At 33.4% G+C, this 26,346-nt stretch overlaps 4 protein-coding genes across 4 annotated transcripts; 1 reads left to right on the plus strand and 3 right to left on the minus strand.

Annotated features, from left to right (window-relative positions):
• Window positions 1-731: 731 nt before the first annotated feature.
• On the minus strand, window positions 732-3,937 carry LOTGIDRAFT_184009 (hypothetical protein). The gene is made up of 5 exons (XM_009066845.1): window positions 3,798-3,937; window positions 3,028-3,287; window positions 2,311-2,456; window positions 1,911-1,998; window positions 732-934 (listed from the first exon to the last, which is right to left on the minus strand). The coding sequence occupies exons 1-5, from the start codon at window positions 3,857-3,859 to the stop codon at window positions 858-860; spliced, it is 633 nt and encodes a 210-aa protein (XP_009065093.1). The 5' UTR covers window positions 3,860-3,937; the 3' UTR covers window positions 732-857.
• Window positions 3,938-5,046: 1,109 nt separating this feature from the next.
• Window positions 5,047-14,934, minus strand: LOTGIDRAFT_210939 (hypothetical protein; the record flags this gene model as incomplete). The annotated part of the gene is made up of 5 exons (XM_009066846.1): window positions 5,047-5,444; window positions 10,925-11,292; window positions 13,587-13,704; window positions 14,098-14,270; window positions 14,714-14,934. The coding sequence occupies 5 exons, from the start codon at window positions 14,932-14,934 to the stop codon at window positions 5,047-5,049; spliced, it is 1,278 nt and encodes a 425-aa protein (XP_009065094.1).
• A 1,773-nt stretch (window positions 14,935-16,707) lies between these two features.
• Window positions 16,708-18,668, plus strand: LOTGIDRAFT_108602 (hypothetical protein; the record flags this gene model as incomplete). Its single annotated transcript, XM_009066847.1, has 3 exons — window positions 16,708-16,841; window positions 17,320-17,456; window positions 17,959-18,668. Coding segments are annotated over 3 exons (981 nt in total), but the record flags the coding sequence as incomplete, so codon positions are not given.
• Window positions 18,669-20,896: 2,228 nt separating this feature from the next.
• LOTGIDRAFT_229530 (hypothetical protein) lies at window positions 20,897-25,424 on the minus strand. Its single transcript, XM_009066848.1, has 9 exons — window positions 25,331-25,424; window positions 24,679-24,843; window positions 24,351-24,414; window positions 23,829-23,912; window positions 23,404-23,552; window positions 22,523-23,232; window positions 22,084-22,141; window positions 21,444-21,563; window positions 20,897-21,062 (listed from the first exon to the last, which is right to left on the minus strand). The coding sequence occupies exons 1-9, from the start codon at window positions 25,351-25,353 to the stop codon at window positions 20,912-20,914; spliced, it is 1,524 nt and encodes a 507-aa protein (XP_009065096.1). The 5' UTR covers window positions 25,354-25,424; the 3' UTR covers window positions 20,897-20,911.
• Between the last annotated feature and the right edge of the window lie 922 nt (window positions 25,425-26,346).

A 26,346-nucleotide genomic window follows, 5' to 3' on the forward strand; every position in this document is an offset into this window, starting at 1 on the left:
GTTAAAATCACTTATTTAAACGCTGTACTGAACGAGCTATTGATTCTATGCTCTTATTAAGAATTAATTTATCTTAACTACCATAAATAGTAACAGTTAGACATCTTTTTCAAGTTTTTCATTATTGCCTAACATGTATTGAAATGTTTTAGAAACAGATGTCTAGGGGCAGACAAGCCTTCGCAGCCCAGTTTCATAAAGTTCCGGTTGTGTTTAGTGCCTCAATCCCTCTCGATTAAACAATACACGTAATAAGTCCATTTATTATGATGGGTTTTAAATCCTAACCACCCCACCGCTCCTACCACCCCAACCGCCGAAACCGCTAATAAAACTTTGCGATAAAATTAGTATTGTTTATTTCAAGGATCGCAGATTCCACTGCGAAACGAAATATTTTTAATTTGGCGGAATTTTTGCTTACGCCAATATTATGCAATCACAATTTTTTTGAAATTTGAAACGAAACAAATCAATTGACTATTACTTGTATTGTATTTGGTATTTTTCTTCCGAATTCTATGATTCGATAATACTGACGTCACCAAAAAGCCTGCAAATTGAAAATGTGCCGTTTCCCAGTATGAAATCTGCGATCCATAAAATAAACATACTTATTTAACCGTAATTTTTATCAGCGGTTGGGGCGGTAGGGCACAGTGTCTATTTACCATGGCAAAACGTGGCACTTTTAATCAATATTTGATTTTATCAAGTAGAATAGAATTTCCGGTGTGACTATGTGTCTGCCCATTATATATTTTTTAATTGTCTATTTCTTGCTGATAATGATTACTGTTACTGGAATGAGCTGTTATTATAGGCTCACAATATGTTCTTTATTGATACTGTATTGACTACTTCTGATAAACAACTGCTTGTATCCATGAATTAAATTTGTAAACATCAGTATATATACCAGGATGTTTTAAATCTATAATAACAAATAACATGATATTATTGATACTGTATTGACTACATTTGATAAACAACTGATTGTATCCATGAATTAAATTTGTAAACATCAGTATATATACCAGGATGTTTTAAATCTATAATAACAAATAACAGGATATTATTGATACTGTATTGATTACATTTGATAAACAACTGATTGTATCCATGAATTAAATTAGTAAACATCAGTATATATACCAGGATGTTTTAAATCTATAATAACAAATAAAATGATGTTATTGATACTGTATTGACTACATTTTGATAAACAACTGATTGTATCTATGAATTAAATTAGTAAACACCAGTATATATACCCGGATGTTTTAAATCTATAATAACAAATAACATGATATTATTGATACTGTATTGACTACATTTAATAAACCACTGATTGTATCTATGAATTAAATTAGTAAACACCAGTATATATACCAGGATGTTTTAAATCTATAATAACAAATAACATGATATTATTGATACTGTAATGACTACATTTGATAAACAACTGATTGTATCCATGAATTAAATTAGTAAACATCACTTCTTGCAATGCATACCTGATCATATCTTCACAATATCAATGTATTACGACTCTGTCTGATACCTTGGCATCTTTTGGTCATTTTCTTGTATCAAATGTGTTTATTTAGCGTTTAATTGGATTGTACGCTAGCTAAAACAGTCAATCAGATCCCTCGACCAGTAGTTGTATGCTTAGCCATGCAGTGCTTCGGTCGAAAACTCTGATTGGCTGAATTCGCTAGCGTTCAATCAAATCAAATTGCTGCATTTACTAACTTCAAAGACTTGCCTAAAGATGTCAGGGTATTATTTAATCGTATACTTTGACATTGTGTAATACATTGACATTGTGTAATACATTGACATTGTGTAATACATTGACATTATGAAGATGATCTGATCTTTCTAAAAAATATTAGTAATCTTACCAGCACACCCTATACCCCAAGATATAATACCTTGTAAATACCATTTACCATCTGAATATAATGATACTAATGGTCCACCGGAATCACCCTGCAAAATAATATTAATCAGTATTACCAGATCTAGGTGTTGTAAAAGATCGCGGTCCTAGGTATTAAGGGTGCGATGCTGGAATAGGAAGAGAATAAGAGATTATGCTATTGTACCAGTCAGTAATGCACGTCGGAGTCTCGTGCAGTTGCAGGCTGTACACGTACACTCGACTGTTCTGTTGGAATTGTTAAAAAGAATGATAGCAGTATTTTCCTCATCGCTCACTGCTTGCATCTGAAATACTCATACTTTTCGCTTTTCTATAATATATAATATAAGCTATCGAATGATATGGTGTGTGTTACTTACATGACAGGCATCGATATGTTGACTTGTATAACCAGCACAAAACATAGAATCTAAAACTCTACCATTATAATGATTAGTACTATTACATAGTGTTGTATTTAATACCGGTACCATAGCTTGTTTTAAGACATCGGGACAACATGTATCTTTAATCACAATTTAATTAAAAATAAATTACAATTTCGTTTTATTATTTATTTATTTATTAATTTTTTTGGTCTCCGTTGAAATGTAAAAAGCGTATTGTTGAGGTTCATTTCAACCAATGAAAGCGCGTAATGCAGTATCCATGGGATATTGGTGGGATAGCGAACCCAAAGTAGAGCAATATTATGATGAATTAAGAAACGATACCCGCTTGTAAACGTGATTCTGATTGATGGACGTGATTGGCTGCTATAAATAGCTTGTAGCGTCATCAGTACGCTATAAATCTGGTATAAATCTATAATTTTGGTATAAATCTCGTTAGATTACAATGGAGACAAAAAAAAAGAAATTTTAATCAAATCAGTGACACAGTATGATTTATCTAACAAAAATATAATTTTATGGAATTTGACAGGGTATTCTTAAAATATAATTACAATAATGCATATTCCCATCAGAAGCGTTAATTTAGGGCCACCCCAAACTACAGAAATTGGTAAGGTTTAATATTCACACAGAAAGGTATTTGTATTTTTGTGTCATAATCTGTTAGCAAATTATACATACCAAAAGAATCTCCCCAACCTGTAACATAACAATTCTGACCAATACGTTGCGGTTGTGTTGGTAGACAAATGGTACTAATACGACTCGTCATATTAACTGGTTGTTTTAAACGTAATAAAGCTATATCATTATAAGATGTATGAGAATTATATTGTGGATGTATTATAATATCAGCTAAACCAATAGCCTCTACTCCCTTCTCGGCCTGCATTAAATAATGTTTACCAACTCCTACTTGCCATTCTCTAGGTATGATACTCCTAAATTTATTGAAAAAAATCATATCATCAGCAAACACCTACATGTATATGCTACACTTTTCTTTCTTTATTGAAGACCATGTAATGTCAATATTGCGTTACATGATTTTTAGCAATTTATGAGCTTGGATTGGTGCTATTCATAATAGGATACTTTACTTTTTTTAATCTTTTACAAATGGCCGTGGTTATTCGCACCGCGATGGTACAAAAATGGACATTAAAAACATATGACCATCCCTACCTAACCCTAACAATCTTGACAATCAAAATGGCTTCATGCTTGAAAAACCAAAAACTATGGCCCATTGAATTCGTTATTATCCGTACCGTTGTTAGCAGCCAAAGAGATGACACATCGTGACGGCGCAAATAGTCAGTGCGTTTACAAATGCTACTTAAAGAAATGCATTCCGTGGCTAAAATTTTGGTATTAAAACTGTGATCGAAAGAAATTTCCAGTTTAACTAAGCTTGGCCTCTCGTCAAGATATGATAGGCTGTTACTTACACTCCAAAGCAGTGAGCTGCAGTGAGTACCCAGTACGGATTCAGTAAGCTTCCACCGCACATAAATGCTCCTTTGTGTGAAACAGTTGTCTGCCATGGCCAGCTACCTCTTATTGCTTCTTCTCCACCAACTACACGATGTTCTTGAAGAGTAGCTTTGATGCTGGGACGACCGCATGTTTCGTTGACATCTTCAAGAAAAATATTTTATCAATAAATTTATCATAACCCATTAACATTTAGCTAAAAAAACGATGTTGATGGAAAGTGGCTTGGTTTCTTTTAAACTCGTGTGCAACATACTAAAGAGCGGCAAAAATATTGTTCGTTAAGTACGTAGGAGTAATCTTCAATTCCTTTCTTCCGAATGGCCTAAAGACCTTATAAATCTCGCTATATCAGAGCTTGGACCAAGATATCTTCAAAACTAGCCCAATATTCGCTTTTGGATGAGATATTGTCACGTTTAGGGCCAGACGTTTTTTATGGGAGTAGTTTGTATCTATTAAAGCTAAACCATTAAGACATTGCCGGATATTCTACAATATATCTCTGCGTACCAACACGGTGCCACCACAGAACAACCGAGGGTAGGATTACCCTTCTTCGTACAACTCGGAGGAGTCTATCCTGCGGACATTGTAGAATATCCGACATTTTAATGGACTCGTTATTTCTTCAGCTTGGTTCAAATACCAATAACCATGGTGAAAATTCTCAAAATCTATCGAGAAAAAATGAGTCTGGGCAGCTTAAATGTGACATTATATGTCTGACCCTAAACGTGCCGATACCCTAACGTTTATCACATACGGGGAACGGGGAGGAACCCGATTTGTCGGAATACTTTAAGCCTATATACATAATTAATCTAGACCATTACCAACCACAAAATAATTCATCTGTTTTATCAGCACAGTCTGTTTTGTTATCACATACTAAAGATCTATCTATACAACTTCCATCTATACATTTGTACTGGTCTTTAGTACAGCTAGCTGAAAAGACAAATGGTATTAGTTTCACAGCTATTACTGTGGGTGTCGACAGCAAGACAGAAATTTGTACGCTTTCGATATCTGGTACTCTTTTGAAATGTTTTCAGTGAGTTTTCAGATAAATGAAATAATTAGGCTCAAATTGTTATACATAAACATATGACAACTTTAATTGAAGTACATACAGATGCTCGAACAATGCTATTTGGTATAAAACCAAAACTTGATGGTAACACGTTATTTATTTATTTTTCAATGACAGTAGTTGATTGATATACGAACATGAAATAGATTACCAATGTTTTCCATGGTATGGTATGTTAGATTGAATCCAATACCACTAACAGCTCCATCAGACACAAATTTTACATACACTGTATTAGAATGAGTCGTAATATCTCTCGGTAGTCTAATTCCACAGTATTTTCCTAGTATTGTTCTATTTCCTGAAGAACCATCCCAGAATTCTACATGATCATATTGACAGCTCTCTTCGTATTCTGTTTCAAAGTCTGCGAATATCAGCCGCAGGACTTTGCCTGGTGTCGTTGTGATCTGCCACTGACATTTCAGATTCGGACTGTAGTTGGTATATCCAGTAAAACCAATAGAAGTCAGAATCCCTGATTCAGATTTAAGCTCCACAACATCTTTCGGACAATGGTAAACTGGTAATGTTGGCACAGTCACTACAATAAAAAAAAAGAGAAAAATGTCAACGGATCATATTCAGTTTACAAGGATTGAGACGTATTTTACCACTCACACAGCAACATAGCAAACTTTAATTTGCGGAAACACTTGATGCCAGGCTGCGACTCGGTTTGTCAACTCATCATTATTTTTAAGGAATAGGCCCAACCATCAAGTTAATATTAATCATTTTGTATTATTCAGTGACCAATAACGTCGATAGCCAACTATTAGAAATCATATGATATGTAAATCTTTTACATGGAAGGGGAAAAATTCATTTTTTGAGCGTTACTGTTTGTATAATAGGGCCTATAGGTAGACGAACGTTATGATTATGACGTCAAACAATTAAAATACTTAAAATAATAAAATAACGTCAAAAGTCACAGAAAGTTACTTTCTATAAGACGTGTTTACAAGTTTCTCTGCATTTTGTCGATTTTATTACACTAAAGGTAACTAAATATATGTTTTAGTTGTAAAATGTTGAATTCATAATGCATGTACAGTATGTTTGATTGATTCTGACCCAAAAATTTCAATAATAGCTCGTGATAACGGTTTCAAATGCGGGTTCTAGCGTCAAAAACAGGAATAGCATTTTAAGTTTTCTTTTAGTTCTATTAGTTGATTAAAAACTTAATTGATTTCGGCAAATAAATTCTCTATATAAAGGCTTACACTTTTATTTGTCGACGTTCGTGCATGAATGAAATTGATTTTTAGGAGTATTTCGGCCGTGTTTGTTAAGATACATACATACATATATATAATGCTATAGTTTTAGATATTCCGCTTTTTTTGCTCACATTATTTTGTGAAAACTATACACCCACATCTAGAGAAATGTGCCCTTTAACATATCTGAAAGTTTTAACTAAAAAAAAGTTCAACAGTTAATATTTAAAAACGTTACTCAAGGTTTTTAAGTTCGTTATGCTTTATGGAACTTAATTAACAATTAGTACTCTCCGTTTTTAATTAACCCTTTTAAAACAAATTCAAATTCAATTCAAGAGGATACATAGATGTTATTAGCATACTTTATAAATATTTTCAGTTATAATTTACGACTTTTTTGATAATGAAAATGTTTTACCAAAAAAGCGGAATGTTCCTTTAAAATAGGCACAGGATAGTATTTCGGCATCCGTAAATTTTACGACAGTTCACCCATATCTTATGTTTCATACAATCACGAACTGTTCCAAACACTAAAACTAACCCTAAAATAACAAAAACCCATTCCTCCCTTAACCTAATAGATTTTATATTGTTACGACAGGCTACTCATAGAATATGTTGTTTGTTGTAATAGACTGTCGTAACAATAGTCACTTCCATTGAAATAATGACAAACGCCTGCTTTATATATTCGAAGGAACTTTTATGTACCAGAATTATTGCGAGTTGAGTGGGATATGTCAAAAGAATCCAAGAGCGAAGGGTTCGGAGATTAATTTTTGGTAAAAAGGCTATTCATTCGATGTTGAACATTTTTCAATTGCGAAAAGATGCACCCGAATCTAGAAATTTTTGCCTTTATACTATTTTCTCATTGGAAATTTGCCAATTTCAAGTGTCAAGTTGCAAAATATTTATTTTTCTATCGTAGTATGTTGAAGCCAACATTACAGTTGCCAATAATCAGCAAAATACCTTTACAAATAATGGTAATAAGAAGACTTTAAATCTTTAACAATAATTTGAGGGAGACTATCATTTGCCGATTATTTGAAGACATCTTCAACAGTCGTTTATGTGCCGATTTCGCTAAATGCGATAGTCGCCCGCTCTCCTAAAATCATTTCTAAAAGATAATTTTTCGCCTTTTTCGGGTGTTGATTTGGGTATTGGATACTTCTTCAGAAGTACTAGAATTGCACCAAAATTGCACAATCCCAAACAAATATACTTCAAACTAGAAATTTCACTTCTTTTTCTTTATATTATGTCTTTTCAACATATGGCGGAGTATTTCATTTCAACGATCAAACGCGGATAATTCTGTACACACACGGAATTGAAGGCTCAGATTTTGTCGGTGAACTGTGAACTTAGTTAAAATATTCCCACATTTTAGAGCCTTCCTTGAAAAAGAGTTGTATAAATCTTATTTTCAAAAAGCGATAATTTTCGTGAAAATTTCATTCAAAAGTAAGACTAATGGCGTAGGTCAAAGTTCAATTTGAGCATTATGACGTCAAACAATTAAAACACCTAAAATAATAAAATAACGTCACAAGTCACAGAAAATTACTTTCTATAAGACGTGTTTACAAGTTTTTCTGCAATTTTTGCCGAATTTTCTTCATTCAATCCAGGTAACTCGTCATTTTCATTATTTAAGAAGTATATTTCATATGATCCATCTGCACTGGTTCGAAATTTCATTTCAAAATGTAAAAGAAAGGTCAAATTTAGGTGAAATTTATGAGAATATTAATTTTCTGTGTTAACAAGCTTTCACAAATATGTTTTTTATTTGGCAAATTATATTTCAATCTTAAGCAAAAGCTTCGAAAACCCTATGAAGAAATCTAAACTGCTGTAATTTTCAGACAATGTTAAAATTTTGAATGCATAAGTTGGTAAATTTGTTCATAAACCAATTGAAATCGTTGTAACATCGTGTTTAATGAATTGTAATGTTGAGCCTCTGTCGCCCCAGTTCATACATAGTCTGTAAAGAATGTGAAATCATACTGTTTTTTTCCGCTGAAAAGAGATATTCTTAAACATTTTCCTGATGCTCAAGAAGACAGTTTATTCATTCGCCAATACTACTTTTAAATCATATCTTTATTCCGTTACTTTCTTTAAACATGTATTTTATTTGCTTTCAGAAATGGTTGTGGTACCTAGAGATGATTATGACTGTATGTCATATCAAGTTGATTCTACTCTTGATGATTCAAGAGCTCGGGTTGTTGGAGACCTGAAGCAACTCAAAGAAGGTAATAACATTTCAAATACCAAAGCTTTCATGTGTTTATATGCTAAACATCTTCCAAAAGAAAATCCATCAAATTTTTTTTTGATCACAGAATACAGATCGACTTATTTAGATTTTTTACTTTCTAATACACTATTTTGAAATCAAGATATAGTTTAGACTCAAAATTTGGTCGCAAATCTGGACGCATGTTTTCTAATTCCGACACCAATATCATCTACCTAATATAACCAATTTAGCTTTTCTTCTTGTTGACACGCAAGTTATAAATTATATCTGGACGCATGGTTTGGTTGGATGGTAGATGAAAAGGTAACTTTCGCTTCTAGCGGATGCTGATATCGCAAACTAGGTAATCGTAGTAGTTGGTAGTTGGATTGGTTCAAATTGGATGATTCTGTGTTGTTGGTTTGGTTGTTGATACTTCGTTAGATCTGGTCGAGTCGAATGACATGGCGGTAAAACTCGATCTCCTTCATTCATCCAAACTCGTTCTGATCGTGGTATTTCTTGTTGATTGGTAGTCGAATGGTTTGGTTTGATTTGGTTAGATTATCGACGAATGGTTTTTGATTCCGACACTGTTATATATACCTAAAATAACCTCCAAGTACATATATAAATAAAATAATTTTTATTAATCTTGATCATACTCTTTTAATTATTGCAGGCTACAAGTACCAAGATGCCTTCAAAACTAAACCTAACTTTTTAGAAGTTTATATGGCTAGTTTGGATCAAGAGAATAATGGTGACAAAGAAAATACTAAAGCCAAAAAAGGTAAATACAACAAATTATATGTGTAGTAAACTAACAGAGTATTTATAATATAATATTTATCATGTTATAGGTAAGAAGGTTGATATTAAACCTGACTGTAGTAAACTAACAGAGTATTTATAATATAATATTTATCATGTTATAGGTAAGGAGGTTGGTATTAAACCTGACTGTAGTAAACTAACAGAGTATTTATAATATAATATATATCATGTTATAGGTAAGGAGGTTGATATTAAACCTGACTGTAGTAAACTAACAGAGTATTTATAATATAATATATATCATGTTATAGGTAAGGAGGTTGATATTAAACCTGACAGTAGTAAACTAACAGAGCATTTATAATATAATATAATATATATCATGTTATAGGTAAGAAGGTTGATATTAAACCTGACTGTAGTAAACTAACAGAGCATTTATAATATAATATATATCATGTTATAGGTAAGAAGGTTGATATTAAACCTGACAGTAGTAAACTAACAGAGTATTTATAATATAATATTTACCATGTTATAGGTAAGAAGGTTGATATTAAACCTGACTGTGGTAAACTAACAGATGGTATAACAGAAGATCTAGATGATGATACTGTTAGTAAAATGTATGATGATTTACTACTACAACTTGGTTTTGGTGAAGGACAATCTCTACCAATTGCTGATTACAAAAATCCATATAAATTTGGTTATTTATTAAAAGGTATGTGAACAAATAAACAATCGTATTTCAACATTGGCACAAAAATATCATTCCAGTGAAAAGTTCCACTTCTTGACAGATCATATTATTTCTCATGGTCAACATGAGACAAAGATTATATTTAATAACAGAGCGTAAACATTTCCCCCTCAACTAAAATTGAAAACTCCTCCTTTTTTCCGAAATTTCAAGTCAAAGAACTTCTTACTGTGTAGGAATTGTCTGATGGAAAGTTGTTGATAAAATGAATACAGTTGGGTTGATATATGTTATATTTCTCATTGCAGTCAAACCATCAAGACCCAAGCGATGCAAGGCTGGATTCAGAAGAGCGTTAAAAGCCATTAGAAATGTTTTAACCAGACCATTTTTAATTTGCCGTAACAGCAAGATCCAACCAAATAGTGAAAAATAAACTGGATCTATGATATGATGATAAGAACTATGGACTGACTGATAACGAAGATCTCATACTACTATGATATATTTTATATATTCCTTATTGGATTTTTACACCATTTTGCTTTTTTGGCAAATATATTTTGTATTTTTACAATTGTTAAGTTTGGGAAGAATATATCAATATTTTGGATACTTAGTTGTTCTTTGTCCCTGATATGCGATATAGATATGCTTGATTTCGGAGGGTACGAGGAGTGATATCTGGATTTGCATTCTGTTATTCCAGATCAAATCGTTTCAGAAAGTGTCACATGATAATAACTTGACCCTTACTCTTCGTGTTTGAGGCCAATTATTATTGATGTACAGACTAAAGACTAAATGAATAGGAATGTTTTGTTAGACCTTAAAGATCTCCCTGCAAAAGTACAAAAGCAGCCCTTTTTACACCAAAGAAAATATACGATCTCGCATGTTTATTTGGAGCTGTGGTGGACATTAAATAATAACAATAATGTATTCTAATTTATGCTTCCTTGAAATCTTCGGTCAAACTCTAGATTAAGTGAATTGTAAATTTGACTTACCTGGTGTCATTTGAAGATACTGCAATATGATGCCTTTCCCTTCAATACTCTGATCGGAATGAAACTTAATGAACATTTTATTGGCTGTAGCTATAACACTAGCTGGTAAATCTTTACCACAAAACGTAGCTACCATTCTCGATACTTCGCTATCACCATCATAGAAGGTTAGGTAATCTTTCTTACAGTCTGTTGACGTCTCTAAATGAAACGATTCAAAATTGACAATAATATTGGCCCCTGGTTCGCCTACAAGTAACCATTGACAGTTCAAGTTTGGGAAGTATTCACCGTTTAGTTGATGAGGTAGTGTAATAGAGCCTGTTGAGGCATTGAGATAAAGCACGGACCCACAAGCAGTATTTCCGCTCTGTCCACTTGGAAGTGTCTGGTAATTACTTGATGCTGGTGGTGAATCTGAATTTGGGAAGAATGTTTTCGCGGTTGATGAAACTGGACTAATACGAGATGATGTCAGAGCTGGTCGAGCTGTCATCAGGTGCTGACGTGTACTAAGTGGTGGTGATGAAATTGAACTTTGTCTGGAAGGCATCGCAGTTGATGGAGTTGTCTTCTGGTCTTGGTGGGTATTTGGCGTTACTGATGAACTTGATATTGGAAGAGATGTTATCGTAGCTGACTGAGTTATCTTCTGATGCTGGTGTGTATTTGGCGTTACTGATGACTTTGATAGAGATGGTATCGAAGCTGTTTTAGTTATCGCCGAATACCGGTGCGCAATTGACTGTATTGATGAACCTATAGTTAGATTGGATGTTGTCGATCCGGTTTTCGTCTGACGAGATGTTGTGGAAGATGCAGAAACTTTTGACACAGTTGCTCTATTTCCATTGGCATTTGAATCTTCTGAAAATAACAAAACAACATTGTCGTCTTATAATTACAATTTCCAATTCATTATAATTGTATTTACTTGTTACTCTTATCAGAATATACATCTTTAAGGGATTGTAAAGAGGTTTTCTAAATTTTCAATGTGACGTCTGACGTTCCAACAATTCAACTAAAACTAAGAGTTCAGTAATTGCGAAAGTCCTATGTAATACAAGTACTAACGTAATTAATCACTTAGTTTTAGTTGACTGCAGGAGCCACAGACGCCTGATCGAAAATTGGAGTGATGCAAATTGATGCTATCTAGAAAACCTCTTTAAGATCCCTTTTCAATAAAAGTAGAAGAGATTATATATTATGTAATTGTGTTAAAAATATTCGCAACAGCAACAAAGCGTTACCAAATCAGCATTTTCAGACATAAAGTTTCGTGTTACCATTGCCATCTTGACCTGTTCCGAAGTTCAGTGTGATTAATTGCAAGTATGCGAAGATGGGAAAGATCAACGAACCTGAATGCCAAGTCAAAACAAATCCAGACTGTGTATTTTGACTATCAGTGATAAAATCAATTCGTATTTCATTTGTATAAGTTGGTATTGATTGACGGTGAAGAACTCCACAATATCTTCCTAATTAATTAACAAAACATTGCATAAATAAAACAATTATTGCATAGAGTCCATGTTTTATACATGTAAAACAGCTTTACCCAGACAAAATAATGTTTTCACTGGCTATGTTGCAACAGGAGAGGGTTGTGTGTTAAGATTGGTTGGTACATGAAATTAATATAACAAATAAAAGGAAACAACTTATTTAGAATTTATCGTCCAATTGGCCTTTTGGGTGGCACCAGGATTGGTTGAATTCTTGCAACAGGTCTACAATAAAAGTGTCTCTGGCTATAAGGTAATAATTCTCCATTCTACGTCATATATTGTTATAATTACCGTATAGTCGTTTATGTGTGCACCTCCCTACTTCAAGAAACAATCGGATGATAACTAATTTCAAGTTCAAGTTTAGGTGTTATTAACTAATGATCGTTACTTATATAGAATATAAGGCGATCATTATAGATCATGTAATACCATTGTTTCTAATCATATTAAACATACCAATGTCAACACCCTTACCACGTGCACAGCACTTTCACGCGTATTTTGCGGTTCGTAAAGACCAATATCAGCGAAAAAGTACGATGGACCCATACGACTGCAGCAAAGGAGTTGGTAGGTCATAACATAGCATGCATGTTCTGGCCAGTGATTGTACTTATCAATCACAATGATGTTAAAATTGGATACATAGGCCAATGAGTGATCAATCACAATGATTTAACATTGGATGCATTCACCTAGGGGTTGATCAGTCACAATGATGTTAACATTAGATACATTCACCTAGGGGTTGATCAATCACAATGATTTTAATATTAGATACATACGCCGATAAGTTGATCAGTCACAATGTTAATATTGGATACATACGCCAATGGGTGATCGATTACAATGATCATTACATCATTTGATACATGTGTCATTGAGTGATCCATCACAATGATGCTAACATTGGTTGCACGAACCAAGGGGTTGATCAGTCACAATGATGTTAACATTGGATACATGCACTAAGTGGTATATCAGTTACAATGCATTTAACATTGGATATATACGCGGAGAAGAGTTGATCAGTCACAATACATTTAAAATTGGATAAATGCTCTAAGGGGTTGATCAATTACAATGCAGATAGCATAGAATACATGCGCAGGGGAGTGTTGATCAGTCACAATGGCGCATACCTACATGTACTAATACGTACTCTATATAGAAAACCATGATGAATACTTGATGTATACTTACCAATAGGTTGATTTGTCACCACGTCATGAAGAGAAAGATAATCATAGTGACACCCTTCTGCTACAGTCCCTTCCGTATCGAGATCTAAACCCATTATTAACCACTGCAATACAAACAAAGGACTTTGTATATTGCTTTGATCACTATAAGACTATACCATTATCAAGAGTATCATGAGCACATTATCATATAACGTTCAGTCAAATTAATCTAAAACGTCAGCAAAATCGAATAACATTATATTAAGGAAAGAAATATAAAACACAATAGTTTACTCGTCAAGGAAATCTATTACAGCAGTTACTCAGAAAAAAGGTCTTACCTTTCCATGTGCAGCCTTGATTGTCCATCGACAAGAGAGATTATTGGTGTAATTCAATGGATAATTTTGGCTGGTTAAAACTCCAGAACCTCCTATATCGGTGATGACCCCACACTGTTGAGGATGACTTGGCTCACGGAAATATGTATATTTGATCAGAAAGCCAAGACTCTCTGTATTTTCATCTGTGGTGAATGTCAACTGGACGTTACTTAATGTTGTTATAGCAATTGGTACAGCTGGTCCACAAAAGTCTTGTCTTTTTCGACCATCTGAGATCATTAAGTTATCTTTAGAGCAACTAAAACATAAATGTAAAATTTAACTATAACCATCTAAAGTCGGATTTTCGAATTTCTAAACCAAATTTTCGCTGTCGAATTGTGGAGTTACTAAGTCGAAATTTTTAGTAAATTGTCGAGTTGCAAATCCAGATTTTAAGCAAATATAGGAAAATCACGACATTTCCAGATCACTTTATGTCGAAGTTCAAAGTGACAGTAAAATCGTTTTATTTTCGGCATACCGCATTGCTAAAATATTGGAGCTTTTTTTAATTCATTTACAAGTCGTTATTCACTTTATTAGGTCACAATGATTGTTTATCTTCAGAAACCTTTCAAAATAAGAGAATTGCTTGGCATACATATTATTGAATTTCAAAAGACTACGATATAAACTCTGTGGTAAAAAGGAAAGGGTATTTCATATAGGCCTATGCATCATCCTTACATCAGTTCTTACCTGGTAGAATTTTCCAGGTCAAAAACAAGAAACTTGAGTTTGACTTTATAAGCTGTTGGTGGTTGAATGTTCCATGTACAGTTCAGTTTGTTAGGATACAATGTAGTACCAAATCCTTTATGTGATTTTATTAGTCCAGAGATCTTACCAATGGTAGATGATGTTCCACATTCTGGAAATGTACAATGATATAAGTGTCTGTTACAGCGGACTAATTTCATATACTATCATGTACTATTAGATATTGTACAGTATAGTACAAGTACAGCTGGGTATTTAATGTCGGTGAAACATTGAACTTGTTTCTTCTGATGATTGACATTCTTATAATGTTAACTATTAATGACAAAAAATCCCTTTTTTACCACTTATTTTCCACAGTTACAAACGCAACAAAAACAAACACATGTCACTGCTTTGAAATGTTTTAAACTTACCTGAACTATCTGTTTCAACAAAGTCTTTTTGTAGTAAAATGAATAAAACAAAATAACACAAAGGACTGAAAATTCGTTTCGCCATTTTTAATACGTTATCAGGAAAATAACGTTGGGATATCTATTTTGATACAAATATTTTGGTTGTTAAATTATACTACTTTTGTTTGATAATATTGCACCGCTATTAAGTTGGAATACGGGCATTGTTGAAATTGACCAAAATGAATATACAATAATGCGTTAGTTTCCAAGCGCAGATTTAAGGACGATCTCAAATTGGCCTTGCGACCGACAGATTAAGTAGAACTGGATTTTCCACGAGAGCAAGTGTTGTTATATGCGTAGAATCAGAACAGTCTCTTGTGACCATCATTTTGATCGCAAACATTCAATTCGGTAAAATTGTACGTTCTTCTCAACAGCGACAGATCTGATCAGATGATAAATTATACGCCAGTTAGTCCACACTGTCTTGCATCCACCCAAACCACATTTTTGCTCTTGGTGTGTATACGTATCTCTGAAAAACAGCTAAAGTATAAGTTGTGGAATAACAATGGCAGAATATCCCCAAAAAGAAACATAAAAAATGAAAATAATTAACTGCCAGCTCATGGCACCACAACATTGTCTAATTGGGCAATGCATTGGTGGTCAGTTAAATTGAAAATTTAATGTGTTGCTCTCGACCGAAGGCTTAAACATCTGTTACCAATGGCCTTCGGATCCTGAACTACCATTAATTACATAGCAAACGTATAGTATGTATCTACATCAGCTTTGGGATTCTTCTCTACAGCGTCTTTTTTTGCTGATCAGAGGATGTGTACGCTAACATTATCTATTACAATGAGATACACCAGAAAGTATGACGGTATCTGACTGTGTATTCATTAGCGGATTTGGGTCATTCAATGATTTTGAGGTATTGGTCCACATGTACGCTTGTATAATGGGGCGTCAATGAAGTCTATAGTATAATCAAATAAGAAGCAATAAGTATAGAAAGATACTAATCCTCTCTAAACACGCAACATTGGAACCACCCTTAATTCCAAACTGATACAGAAATCAATTCCGTTCTATGACTATATAACCATTGCCCCGAGCCGAATCGAATTTGTCGTTAGTTGCTGGAACTGGAAAGACACTTCAGGACGTTACAAAGGTAAGACCTTGAAATATTTTTAAGTTTTTTTGTTTCTTGCTTCAAAACTAAATAATATCTTGAAAATGAAAGACAATTTGCAAAACGTAGTTGGCCTACAACTGATTTGTTTTGATAAGATTCATCATCACAATATTTCAATATGTCTATATCACTCTACAATCATTTTCGTAAATGGAAATACGGGAACCCATCTTTACGGAAAGGTTACAGTAGATGAGTTGAATTGTGTGGGCACATGGGGTATTTCTCTAATCATAGACAATTCAATTCCAGGAACAAATAACGTCTTCAAGATGACGACCGGTATCTCTCAAATTATGTCGGCCATGACTACTTTACCGCCGAAAGAAAATACCACCCATCTGTTTGATACATGGGACGATATGTTTGTTCATCCTCATTGGAAAAATTTTCCACCAGTTTCTGCTGCCTGGCATAATTTTATAGGAATTTTTATAACATTTGTTGGTATTACTGGTGTTATTGGTAATTTTGTAGTCATCTATACATTTAGCAGGTACGTTCATTCTTATACTTTAATAAATATTTTACAGTACTCAATATTTTGTTGTGAAGTTCTATTATACCTGTGTATATTGTTTTACAAGGTATATTTCACCTTCCGATTTTTTATGTCATGATTAACTTCAGATATGACATAGGGTTTGGTGCATTGATAAAATCTTTAGACATATTTTTACAATGCTGCGCTTCTATACTGCGCACGTAGGTTACTCTTCCAGATGCAGCATTACGATTTCTCATACGATGTGGTTCCAAAAATTACTGGAAAACTGGACCAGAATATGACTCTACTATGCAAAACCATTTGACATTTGGTCATATTTTTCTGAGATTTCAAAAGGAATATCTGCATAGTTTTAATGAAGGTATGTTTGTGTATCCTATATTGCAAACAGGTTTGACACCCTTGAATTGGCATGTGTGGCCAAGATTTGTATATTATGTTGACGACTGTTGTATTATCTTTTCAGAACGAAATCTTTGAGAACTGCATCCAACATGTTCGTTGTTAATCTAGCTTTGAGTGATTTGACTTTTTCTGCAGTAAATGGTTTTCCTCTATTCAGCTTATCATCTTTCAGCCATAAATGGATATTCGGAAGAGTTGGTAAGTTGACAATGCACGCGATCTTTGACGTCATAGTTAGTATATTAATCCTCTTCAACAAGTTGAATGGAAAATGAATGATCATTTTGTCTGATTGAAATTAATCATGATTTTCCCAGTGGCACTTGAGATTTTCCAAGTTATATAAAGTATTTTTAGATTAATATACGGAAGTAAAAAATCTTTCCATCGCACACTGAAGATAACATTTCAAAGAGATCACAGTCATTAATATTTTTTAGTCATGACATATATCCATTACAAAGTTTGATCCAGCATTCATTTTGCCGTTGCCGCTGCCCGACTGCCGTATACACATTCCACCTTTCGCTATTTGTTAGCGCGATAGAGTTTCGTTCGGTTTCATTTAACTTTCATTGGCAATCTATCTTTTTAAAACTTTTTACTGTAGGCCTAACATTACACATGTTGTCACCATTTTCGTGACTGAAACAGAAGATAGCCATTCTCCAGTCTAATATCAAATATTATTTTTTTACAGCATGTGAACTATATGGTTTAATTGGTGGAATCTTTGGTTTGATGTCCATCAACACCATGGCTATGATCTCTATAGACAGATATCTGGTTATCACTAGTCCATTTACAGCAATGAGGAACATGACTCACAAAAGAGCATTCTTAATGATAGTGGGTGTTTGGATCTGGTCCATACTCTGGGCCATTCCACCAATCTTTGGATGGGGAGCATATATACCTGAAGGATTCCAGACCTCCTGTACCTTTGATTATCTGACCAGGGGTGATAACAGAAGATCCTATATCATGTGTCTGTATATCTGCGGGTTTGTCGTTCCACTTGGCGTTATCATCTTCTGTTACGTCTTCATCATCAAATCTGTCATGAATCACGAGAAGGAGATGGCAAAGATGGCCGATAAATTAGACGCTAAAGATGTACGATCTACAAAAGAGAAGGCCAAAGCAGAAATCAAGATCGCCAAAGTTTCAATGACCATCATTCTACTCTATTTGATGTCATGGACCCCATACGCTATTGTTGCCCTTATTGCTCAGTGGGGACCGGCTTTGGTGGTCACACCCTATGTATCTGAAATACCAGTACTGTTTGCTAAGGCATCTGCCATGCACAATCCTGTAATATATGCCTTAAGTCATCCAAAATTCCGTGATGCAGTAAGCAAGTTGATGCCATGGTTCTTGTGCTGTTGTGGTCTAACTGATGCCGAAAAGAAAGCTCGTGATGAGTTGGCCAAGAGCAAGTTTACTAGACAAACCAGTACTATATGCAGTGAAGGTTCTAGTGTCATGAGCAACTTGAGCGAATCGACCTATCCTAACCAGAACGGAATCGAAATGACACCTAATCCAAGAGGCGGAAGCAGAAGAATGAGAGATGTTCAAGAAACCGACCTTGGTAACGGCGAGACAAATGGGGCGCTCATACGAGATATTCTCCAAGCTTTCGTTGGAGTTGTACAAAGCAGGAATGTGCCACATGCCAGTGCAACACCACAAATGCCAATGTATGTCCCATATCCTTATGGCATTCCGCCAGAAATGGTTGGACCTGACGGTCGTCCACGTCCGGATGTATACACTATTAGTCAGACTGGACTTCCTCAAGGAATTGATCCGAGGGTCTTTGGTCAAGCTCCAGGCGTAAATGTACCAAAAGATCAGACGACAGGATCAAAAGATGGAGATTTGCCGCCACCACCACCAGAAGATGAACAAAAGGCCAAACCTTATTCAAAAAGCCCTGCCAAAGTGCCGATTCCAAAAAGTCCGATTCGGGCTCCGAGTCCAAACCCAGCAATGCTTGAAGGTGAACCTGCAGTCATGGAAACAACAAACGAAACAGACACCGGACACGAAAATAAGGCTTACGAAAAAGATGCTTAGACGTCAGATCATCAGCTACCTGAGACAACTGGTCAAAATGTTCATGTCCGAAAGATATTGGAGATAATTGAAGAAAAAGAAGCACATTAAATATAATGTGCAAATGAAAAGCTATACAAATCAAGGTAAACCGGAATTAGCCGGAAACAGGTGCGCCTGGGACCGATTTCAATATCAACATGAAATCGCAGTAGATAAATTGACCAAAATAACTTAGAATTCTGTTGCTAAATAAATTCGAGTAGATCAATTTATGTATATCAATTCACAAAGATAGAATGACATCCGCCAAGTCATCACTGTTAGATCTATGATCTCCGTCTCCAAGTATATACCTGGATAGCCTATTTAGATATATTAAAACAGAAAATCTCAGAGTTTCACGCTATGCGATCTTCAGATAACTGACCTATTTTCAGCCTGCGTATTAGATATAGATTTATATAATTTCGAGAAAAACTTCTTTAAAACAAGGATCGCACAATTTATTTTTAACTATGTAATTCCGTCTATTGTAAATATGTGCAGGATTAATCAACGAAGCTTATAATATAAATTATAGTACCGGTATTATAATAATCATATACTCATATATATCATTTTGTTAAATGTTGTACTATTGAACGCACATAGTCTGTATTATTTTGTTATTTTAATATTACAATATTTCATGTAAAATATTTCATTTTCATAATAAAACATAATACATAATAACATTGTTTTAGAGAAAGATGACTCGCAACTACCTTGCAACAGAATCTTTGAGCAATGGGAGTTTCAACTACAATAACTGGCGACTGATCAATCGCTAGATTTAGGTGCACCAACGACTTAAAAATGATTGTTGAAAGTCGCCGGTAGTTCCTGTTCTTCTTTCTACCTAAACTTTAATTCTGCCGTCGATCGGAATCGCACAAACGACACTTTTTTATGTATTAAAGATGGGTTTCCTTGGTTTTTAGTATCAAATTGAGCACACCATTTGATAAATCGGTGTTTCTGATGAATTATCATGTATTCTTAATCACAATTGCATGTAATTTTAAGAGTTTTAACCAATCACAAATGTCCATGTATTGCAGTCTGGATGAAAAAAAAAAAACTTTTTGACCTATCTTGATCGGTCACTCATTGGAATTCTGCTGGTAATTCTCTTCTAATTTATCTAATTATGTATTAATTATGGTCATGTGAGACAAACTGATATTTTTCCAAGTCATTAGAACACCTCTACTTTCTATTCATATAATTATTAGCATTTTCATTTTCATAAATAAAAATAAGGGAACCCATCTTGGAAACCCTCGAAATTCAGACATCGCCATAGACGTCTTGAGTATTTGATTATGTTCAGAAACGACAAACACAGTATGTTCAAAAAGACACGGGTCACTCCTACATAGCTATTCAGTTCCAACATTTAAATTTTTGGAGATGAAATAAGAAGCACAATTATGGCAGTTGTTTTCTTAACAATACAGCTAATGGGAACTTTTTCTGATCCTTACAATATGGCACTGGACAAAAGGGCTTTTAAAAATGAGGCAGGTGTTTTTAACTGTTTTTATTCATCCTTTAGAGATATCAATAGGTAATGAGAAGTGTTGGAATGAATAAAATGCCACATCACCATTATCAATTACAGCCCAATGTACTGGTACTTTATCTTTCAAATAACATTGATTTATAGTTATTAAACTAGGAGGTTCATCACAACTTCTGAAATATTAAATATAAAACATCTAGAAAGGCTTCTTCAAATTATTGTATGGTACTGTCATATCATTATGGTCTGGTGATTCAGATATTTCTGTTTACTATGCCAAGGCAATCAATCAACTTATGAACTTAAGGTTCATAACTTAAGGACAAAACACCAACATTACATGTACTTTCAATTTTTGTTATTTCTTTAAAGTGCATAGTGTATAGAACACAATCTTTTGGACAGACCTATACTGAACTTAACACAGATAGCATGTGATATCATATCATTTGATATCCTATGAGTCATGAGACAGTATACCCACAGTATTATGATAAACCAAATATAGTATCAAATCCTACAGAACATGGATATCGTTTATAGATAGTTCCTACCTTGTAACACAAACTCTATGATTTGGTCTACCAGGATCTGACTTTTTAAACTGAGCATTTGGTAAATAAACATCAAATGAGATTTTTGTTGTGTTTAAATTTTCATCAGATGAGTTTTCACTGAAAAATTACAAAAATGAAAAATAAAGTTAAAAGCCATGGTTTGCAAGGGGTTGATTTGTACCAAAAAAAAACACATAATTCCTTCAAAAATGTTCCAAGCAAGAAATATCACATTTATATCTTATAACAGTGTCTCAAGAAAAGACTTTCAAACATGGATAATTCTGGACACACATGGATTTGAATTTCAATAATGAACTGTGAGCACTATTACTGATTAGAGCCAAATAATTCCCGTTTCTAAGGTACGATTGATCCAGCGTATGGCAAACTTGTCACTTTAAAGCAAAGTTTAAAGGTATTCTGGACCAGGGATCTTATTCTGGAAAACTTAACTTAAGATGAATTAGTGCAATCATCTGATTGGTCAATTGCTAAAATTGATTTTAAATTTTGTTTTATTATCCAATCAGATTAATATATTTCTTAAAATCTGTATTTTATGTTATTTTAGATTTCAAGAATAAGTCACTAATTCTTATTTTTTATATCAATATTGATATCACAATATAAGTACCTTTCATCATCCACTTCATTTATTAGTTTTATAATTTGTAACTTATTCAGTATATTGGCTGAAAAAAATTGAGTAAGTTAGTATTATCGAAAATAGATTATCATACATCTAGAAGTAATTTAATTAGGTGAATCATCTCATCTTAAAACAACAGTTTCAATATATATATATATATATCTAAACATTTTTCTTCTGCACCTGGTGAGACAAATGAAGATGGATATAGTCCTGCAATGTGCAATGAGGAAAATTTGGCCAGGACAGAAGCATTCATTTGGCCTATTCTTTGCGATGTCCATTTGTCAACCATGTTTATGTGTAGATGCTGTTTCCATGTCAGCTCCTCAACACAACTGGGAAGAAAAATCTGAAGGCAATATTTCCAACTTAAACCACAATCAAAATAAAAGTATGAAATCGAGATGATGAAAAAGTTTACCTGTAGTTGTAACATCTGTTGGTCTTAACACAGGAGTTACTTCCCCCTTCCACAATTCTGAAGCTGGTGAATGTTCTTGCAAATTTTTCACAATTTCACTTTGTTTTTGTTTAAAATCTTTCCAATTACTTGCATGTATCTCAGTTTTTGACTTGAGCCATTCATGTTGTGAGAATTCTAAGTTTGTATCAAAAAGGCTAGATGGTGTTGACTTTTTAGTTTGGTTGAGGTAATTCTTCACATCAAAATGGCCACATTGAGGAGTTACATTGGGAGGTAGAAACTTGTCATTAGGTTTGTCTAAAACAAGTTGATCACAGTTAGCAATGCTAGGAAAATTGAGCTCTGAAAAATTCCAGTTCTTAGTTCTTGATTTCTGAAGTGTATTTGTTGAAGAACAGTTTGAAACATCACAATCCTTAGAATCAGACTTAACATTTTGACCTAAAGATGAAGTCTGCACAATTTCTGAATTATCACAATTATCCACATTCAAACAAGATTCTTCTAAAGTCTGCTCCATGTCTGAACTGCTATTTTCTAAATTATTAGAATTGTTTTGCACAGTTTCTGTCTTTCGTAGTTTGTTTTGTGAACAATCATCAGTCTGTCCATTTTCTAATTTTGGTTCCTTTACTTTCTTCTTTCTTTTTCTTTTGGATTTTTTAACATGATCTGTTAGTTTAATTGACAACTCATAGTCTGTAGGTCTGAAAGGAGGATCAAATGAATGCATCAAATGTGTACTTGCTTATGGATATAGGCTTATTTTTCGGAAAATCCAAAATGAAGTCAATATTTCCATTGAACAAAACAAAAATTGCTAATTAATTTTTCAAACAAAACATGTTCACAGGCATCTAATGTCATTCTATACTTACAAAGGTTCATGACGTCTGACTAGGTAACCATGACGACGTAGATGACAATATATTTGATATTCTTCCAGTTTAAAACTATCACTGATAAATTCATTGTAAGCTTCTTGTATACTCAATGGTAACTCATTAAAACTAACTTCCATTAAATTCTACAAACAGTGAAAATAGAGCTGAAATTTAGATGTCCTTTTAAAGGGGAATTCCACTTTTTGGAAAACATTTCTATGATCAAAAACGTCAATTATTACACCAGAATACATTCTTAAAGTATGTTATTTATATCTAAGTATCTACTTGATCAAACTGAATTTCTTTTAAAAGGGTTAATTAAAAGTAGGGAGTACTAATTGTTAAATAAGCAGATTGACCCTGTTTTTGTTTTATAATGGTTCAATATTATTAGTTTGTGTCATCTGAATACCTACTGCTTCCATTAAAAACAATGCTTCTTCAGGATACAACCATTTTCTATGTTTATCAACAAAACCCATGTTACTCCAGAATTTTCCCTGAAATAAATAGATCTATCATAGCAGACTGAAAACAGGATATGTTTTTCCTTTCATGTTCACTAATCTTAGTTATGTGTCTTTTGTTATAAACAATGTATGAAGCAGTAAACTATACATAAATATGATGTCCTTTGAGAGTAAAAATCAGAGTCAGTCAGTGAATAGTTTCACCAAAAATTAAAGATGGTTTCTGCTGAAATGGGCAATTATTTAAGCGGTTTCAATTTTTTTTTTATAACTGTAACTCTAAAAAATCTGAATTTTATCATTTTAAAGTTAATATAGATTATAATGTTACTTCAAGATGGTATGTTTTGTTTTTAAAAGTCAAGCTAATAATGTTACTTATTATCTTATTATACCACTGAATGCCTATATATATATAAAAAAAAACTAGAGCAATACAAGAGCTGCTCAATATTTCTATTAATATACCATTTCTTTCTCAAATTCAACTAATTTCAACTGTGGATTCCATTTCCCTCTCACCAAATTCCCACTGAAATACACAATATATTGATATCAACTTATTAATAAAATGTTTAGAACTCATGTATAATGTACTCTCCATAACCTCGTAATAGTATTAGAAAATTTTTCTACAAATTCAACCTATAATGGCCGATTTCCATCAAATATTATCTATAATTTGTAAATTGATTTGAATTCATGTTTGCTGATGTTCTAGAAAGTAGATTTTTCAATGAATAGAATAATATTTTATATTATTTCATGTGCTTAATTACTGCATTAAAAAACATACTACTTCTCTGTCCTTTCTTCTGCCAGTAAATCATTATGTGTATCATAGAAAACTGACAATCTTTTAGTTTGCATCCATGATCCATCTTTATCAAAATCTTTATGACCACCTTTAACGGGCACACTATGATCAACAGTTGAATGTTGTTTTAATAACTCACTTCCACTGAAATGATATTATTTCACATTAAGATAGAGTGAAAACATTGACATAGGAAGTTTCATTAACAGTATGTCTTTGTTTTTGTTTATTATGTTAAATATAATACTGACATAACATTAGGCTAGATCTATTCAAAATATTGTAATTGATTAGGCCTACAGCTGATTAGCCTAAGAGCTAAGACCTACAGATGATTACAAATGGGCTTACACAGATAACAACTGCCACAGAGGCCAGGTTATGATCCATCCACAGTTCCAGAAAGTTCATTCTTTACTGAGATATTAATTTGGGTTTGTTTGGATTAGAAACAATTGAATAAGATCAGATCTATACATGTGGTAAAATTCAATGGGCTTCGCCTTCGGTTGTGAAAACTAGTAAAAGTGACGATAATAATGCAAATTGACAAGATAATTTTTTAAATAAAGGATTGGCAATGTCATAAAACGATTACAATAGTTAGATTCGGATTTATGTCACATTTCACCTCAAAATATTTCCTTCCTCCATTCCTGTAAATAGTGTAAAATGCGTTAAAACATCATTTTTAGTTAGGCCTTAGTCCCGTTAGTGTTTTCATTCATGGGGGCAGACATGTTGAAGGCACGCAGAAAATTGATCTGCGCATGCGTATTTCATTAGTTTACAAATGGTGGAATGTTGTTGCAGATTATAAACAAATGTCAACAATAATGTTTTTTTCCAAAATATGATAACTTATTGACAAAATGATCGTTGTAGTAACACCCCCTTGATAAGTTTTAGCATGGATCGTAAGTTTAGAATCACATAGTTCTCAGAATGTTTAAAAATCTAATCGGAATAGATCTAACAATTTTTTTATTTCATGAAAAAGAATTTAAAAAATGCCAAATGGTCAAAGAGAAGGAATTATTGGCCTGGACGAGATTAGTAGAGACATGCCGAGCATTATCTCTAGTTTCGAGTTGTACTTATGGGTTTGATGCAAAGAATACAACTTAACAACCTTACCCTTACCAGATGAAAATCATTTAATTTCTGTTGTGGTCATGGAACACAGCCTCAGCCAAAGCTGAGTTGAAGTTGATCAAGATATTATTGACAAGGCATTCTTTGATTTTTGAGTAATGTCCACAATGCAGGAGCTTTTACATACCATACATAAGTTAACATTCAATGCTATCATAAATGACTATTACCGGTATAATGTTTCAAAGTTAAGGAGAATGTAAAAAGTTTTTCTTAATTTTTTATGTGTATCGGGGAAACTGATAGCATCAAGTTGCACCATTCCCATTTTTGTGGTTTCTGCAATTCCACTATAACTAAGTTTTTAATGACCTCACTATATGCATTATCACAGAAGGAATCCACAATTAGCATAGTTTTAGTGGAATTGCAGGAAACACAGACGTTTGATAGAAAATTGGAATGGAGATGCTATCAATGTCACCAATACACATAAAAAATCTAGAAAACCCCTTTACAATCATTTTAAGCGTACAACCTTTGCAAAGAAGA

This window comes from Lottia gigantea (assembly GCF_000327385.1).
Source record: "Lottia gigantea unplaced genomic scaffold LOTGIsca_8, whole genome shotgun sequence".
NCBI lineage: Eukaryota > Metazoa > Mollusca > Gastropoda > Lottiidae > Lottia > Lottia gigantea.

What these genes read in the sequence shown, in the direction of transcription:
- LOTGIDRAFT_229530 (XM_009066848.1), bottom strand. Translation starts at nt 25,353, where the DNA reads ATGGAGGAAGGAAATATTTTGAG. An exon ending in GAGGAAGGAAATATTTTGAG is followed by an intron (nt 24,844 to 25,330) that starts GTGAAATGTGAC and finishes ATATCATTTCAG; the next exon opens with TGGAAGTGAGTTATTAAAAC. An exon ending in GAAGAAAGGACAGAGAAGTA is followed by an intron (nt 24,415 to 24,678) that starts GTATGTTTTTTA and finishes TGTGTATTTCAG; the next exon opens with TGGGAATTTGGTGAGAGGGA.
- LOTGIDRAFT_184009 (XM_009066845.1), bottom strand. Translation starts at nt 3,859, where the DNA reads ATGTGCGGTGGAAGCTTACTGAATCCGTACTGGGTACTCACTGCAGCT. An exon ending in AGGTTGGGGAGATTCTTTTG is followed by an intron (nt 2,457 to 3,027) that starts GTATGTATAATT and finishes TTGTGATTAAAG; the next exon opens with ATACATGTTGTCCCGATGTC. An exon ending in AACATATCGATGCCTGTCAT is followed by an intron (nt 1,999 to 2,310) that starts GTAAGTAACACA and finishes ATTATTTTGCAG; the next exon opens with GGTGATTCCGGTGGACCATT.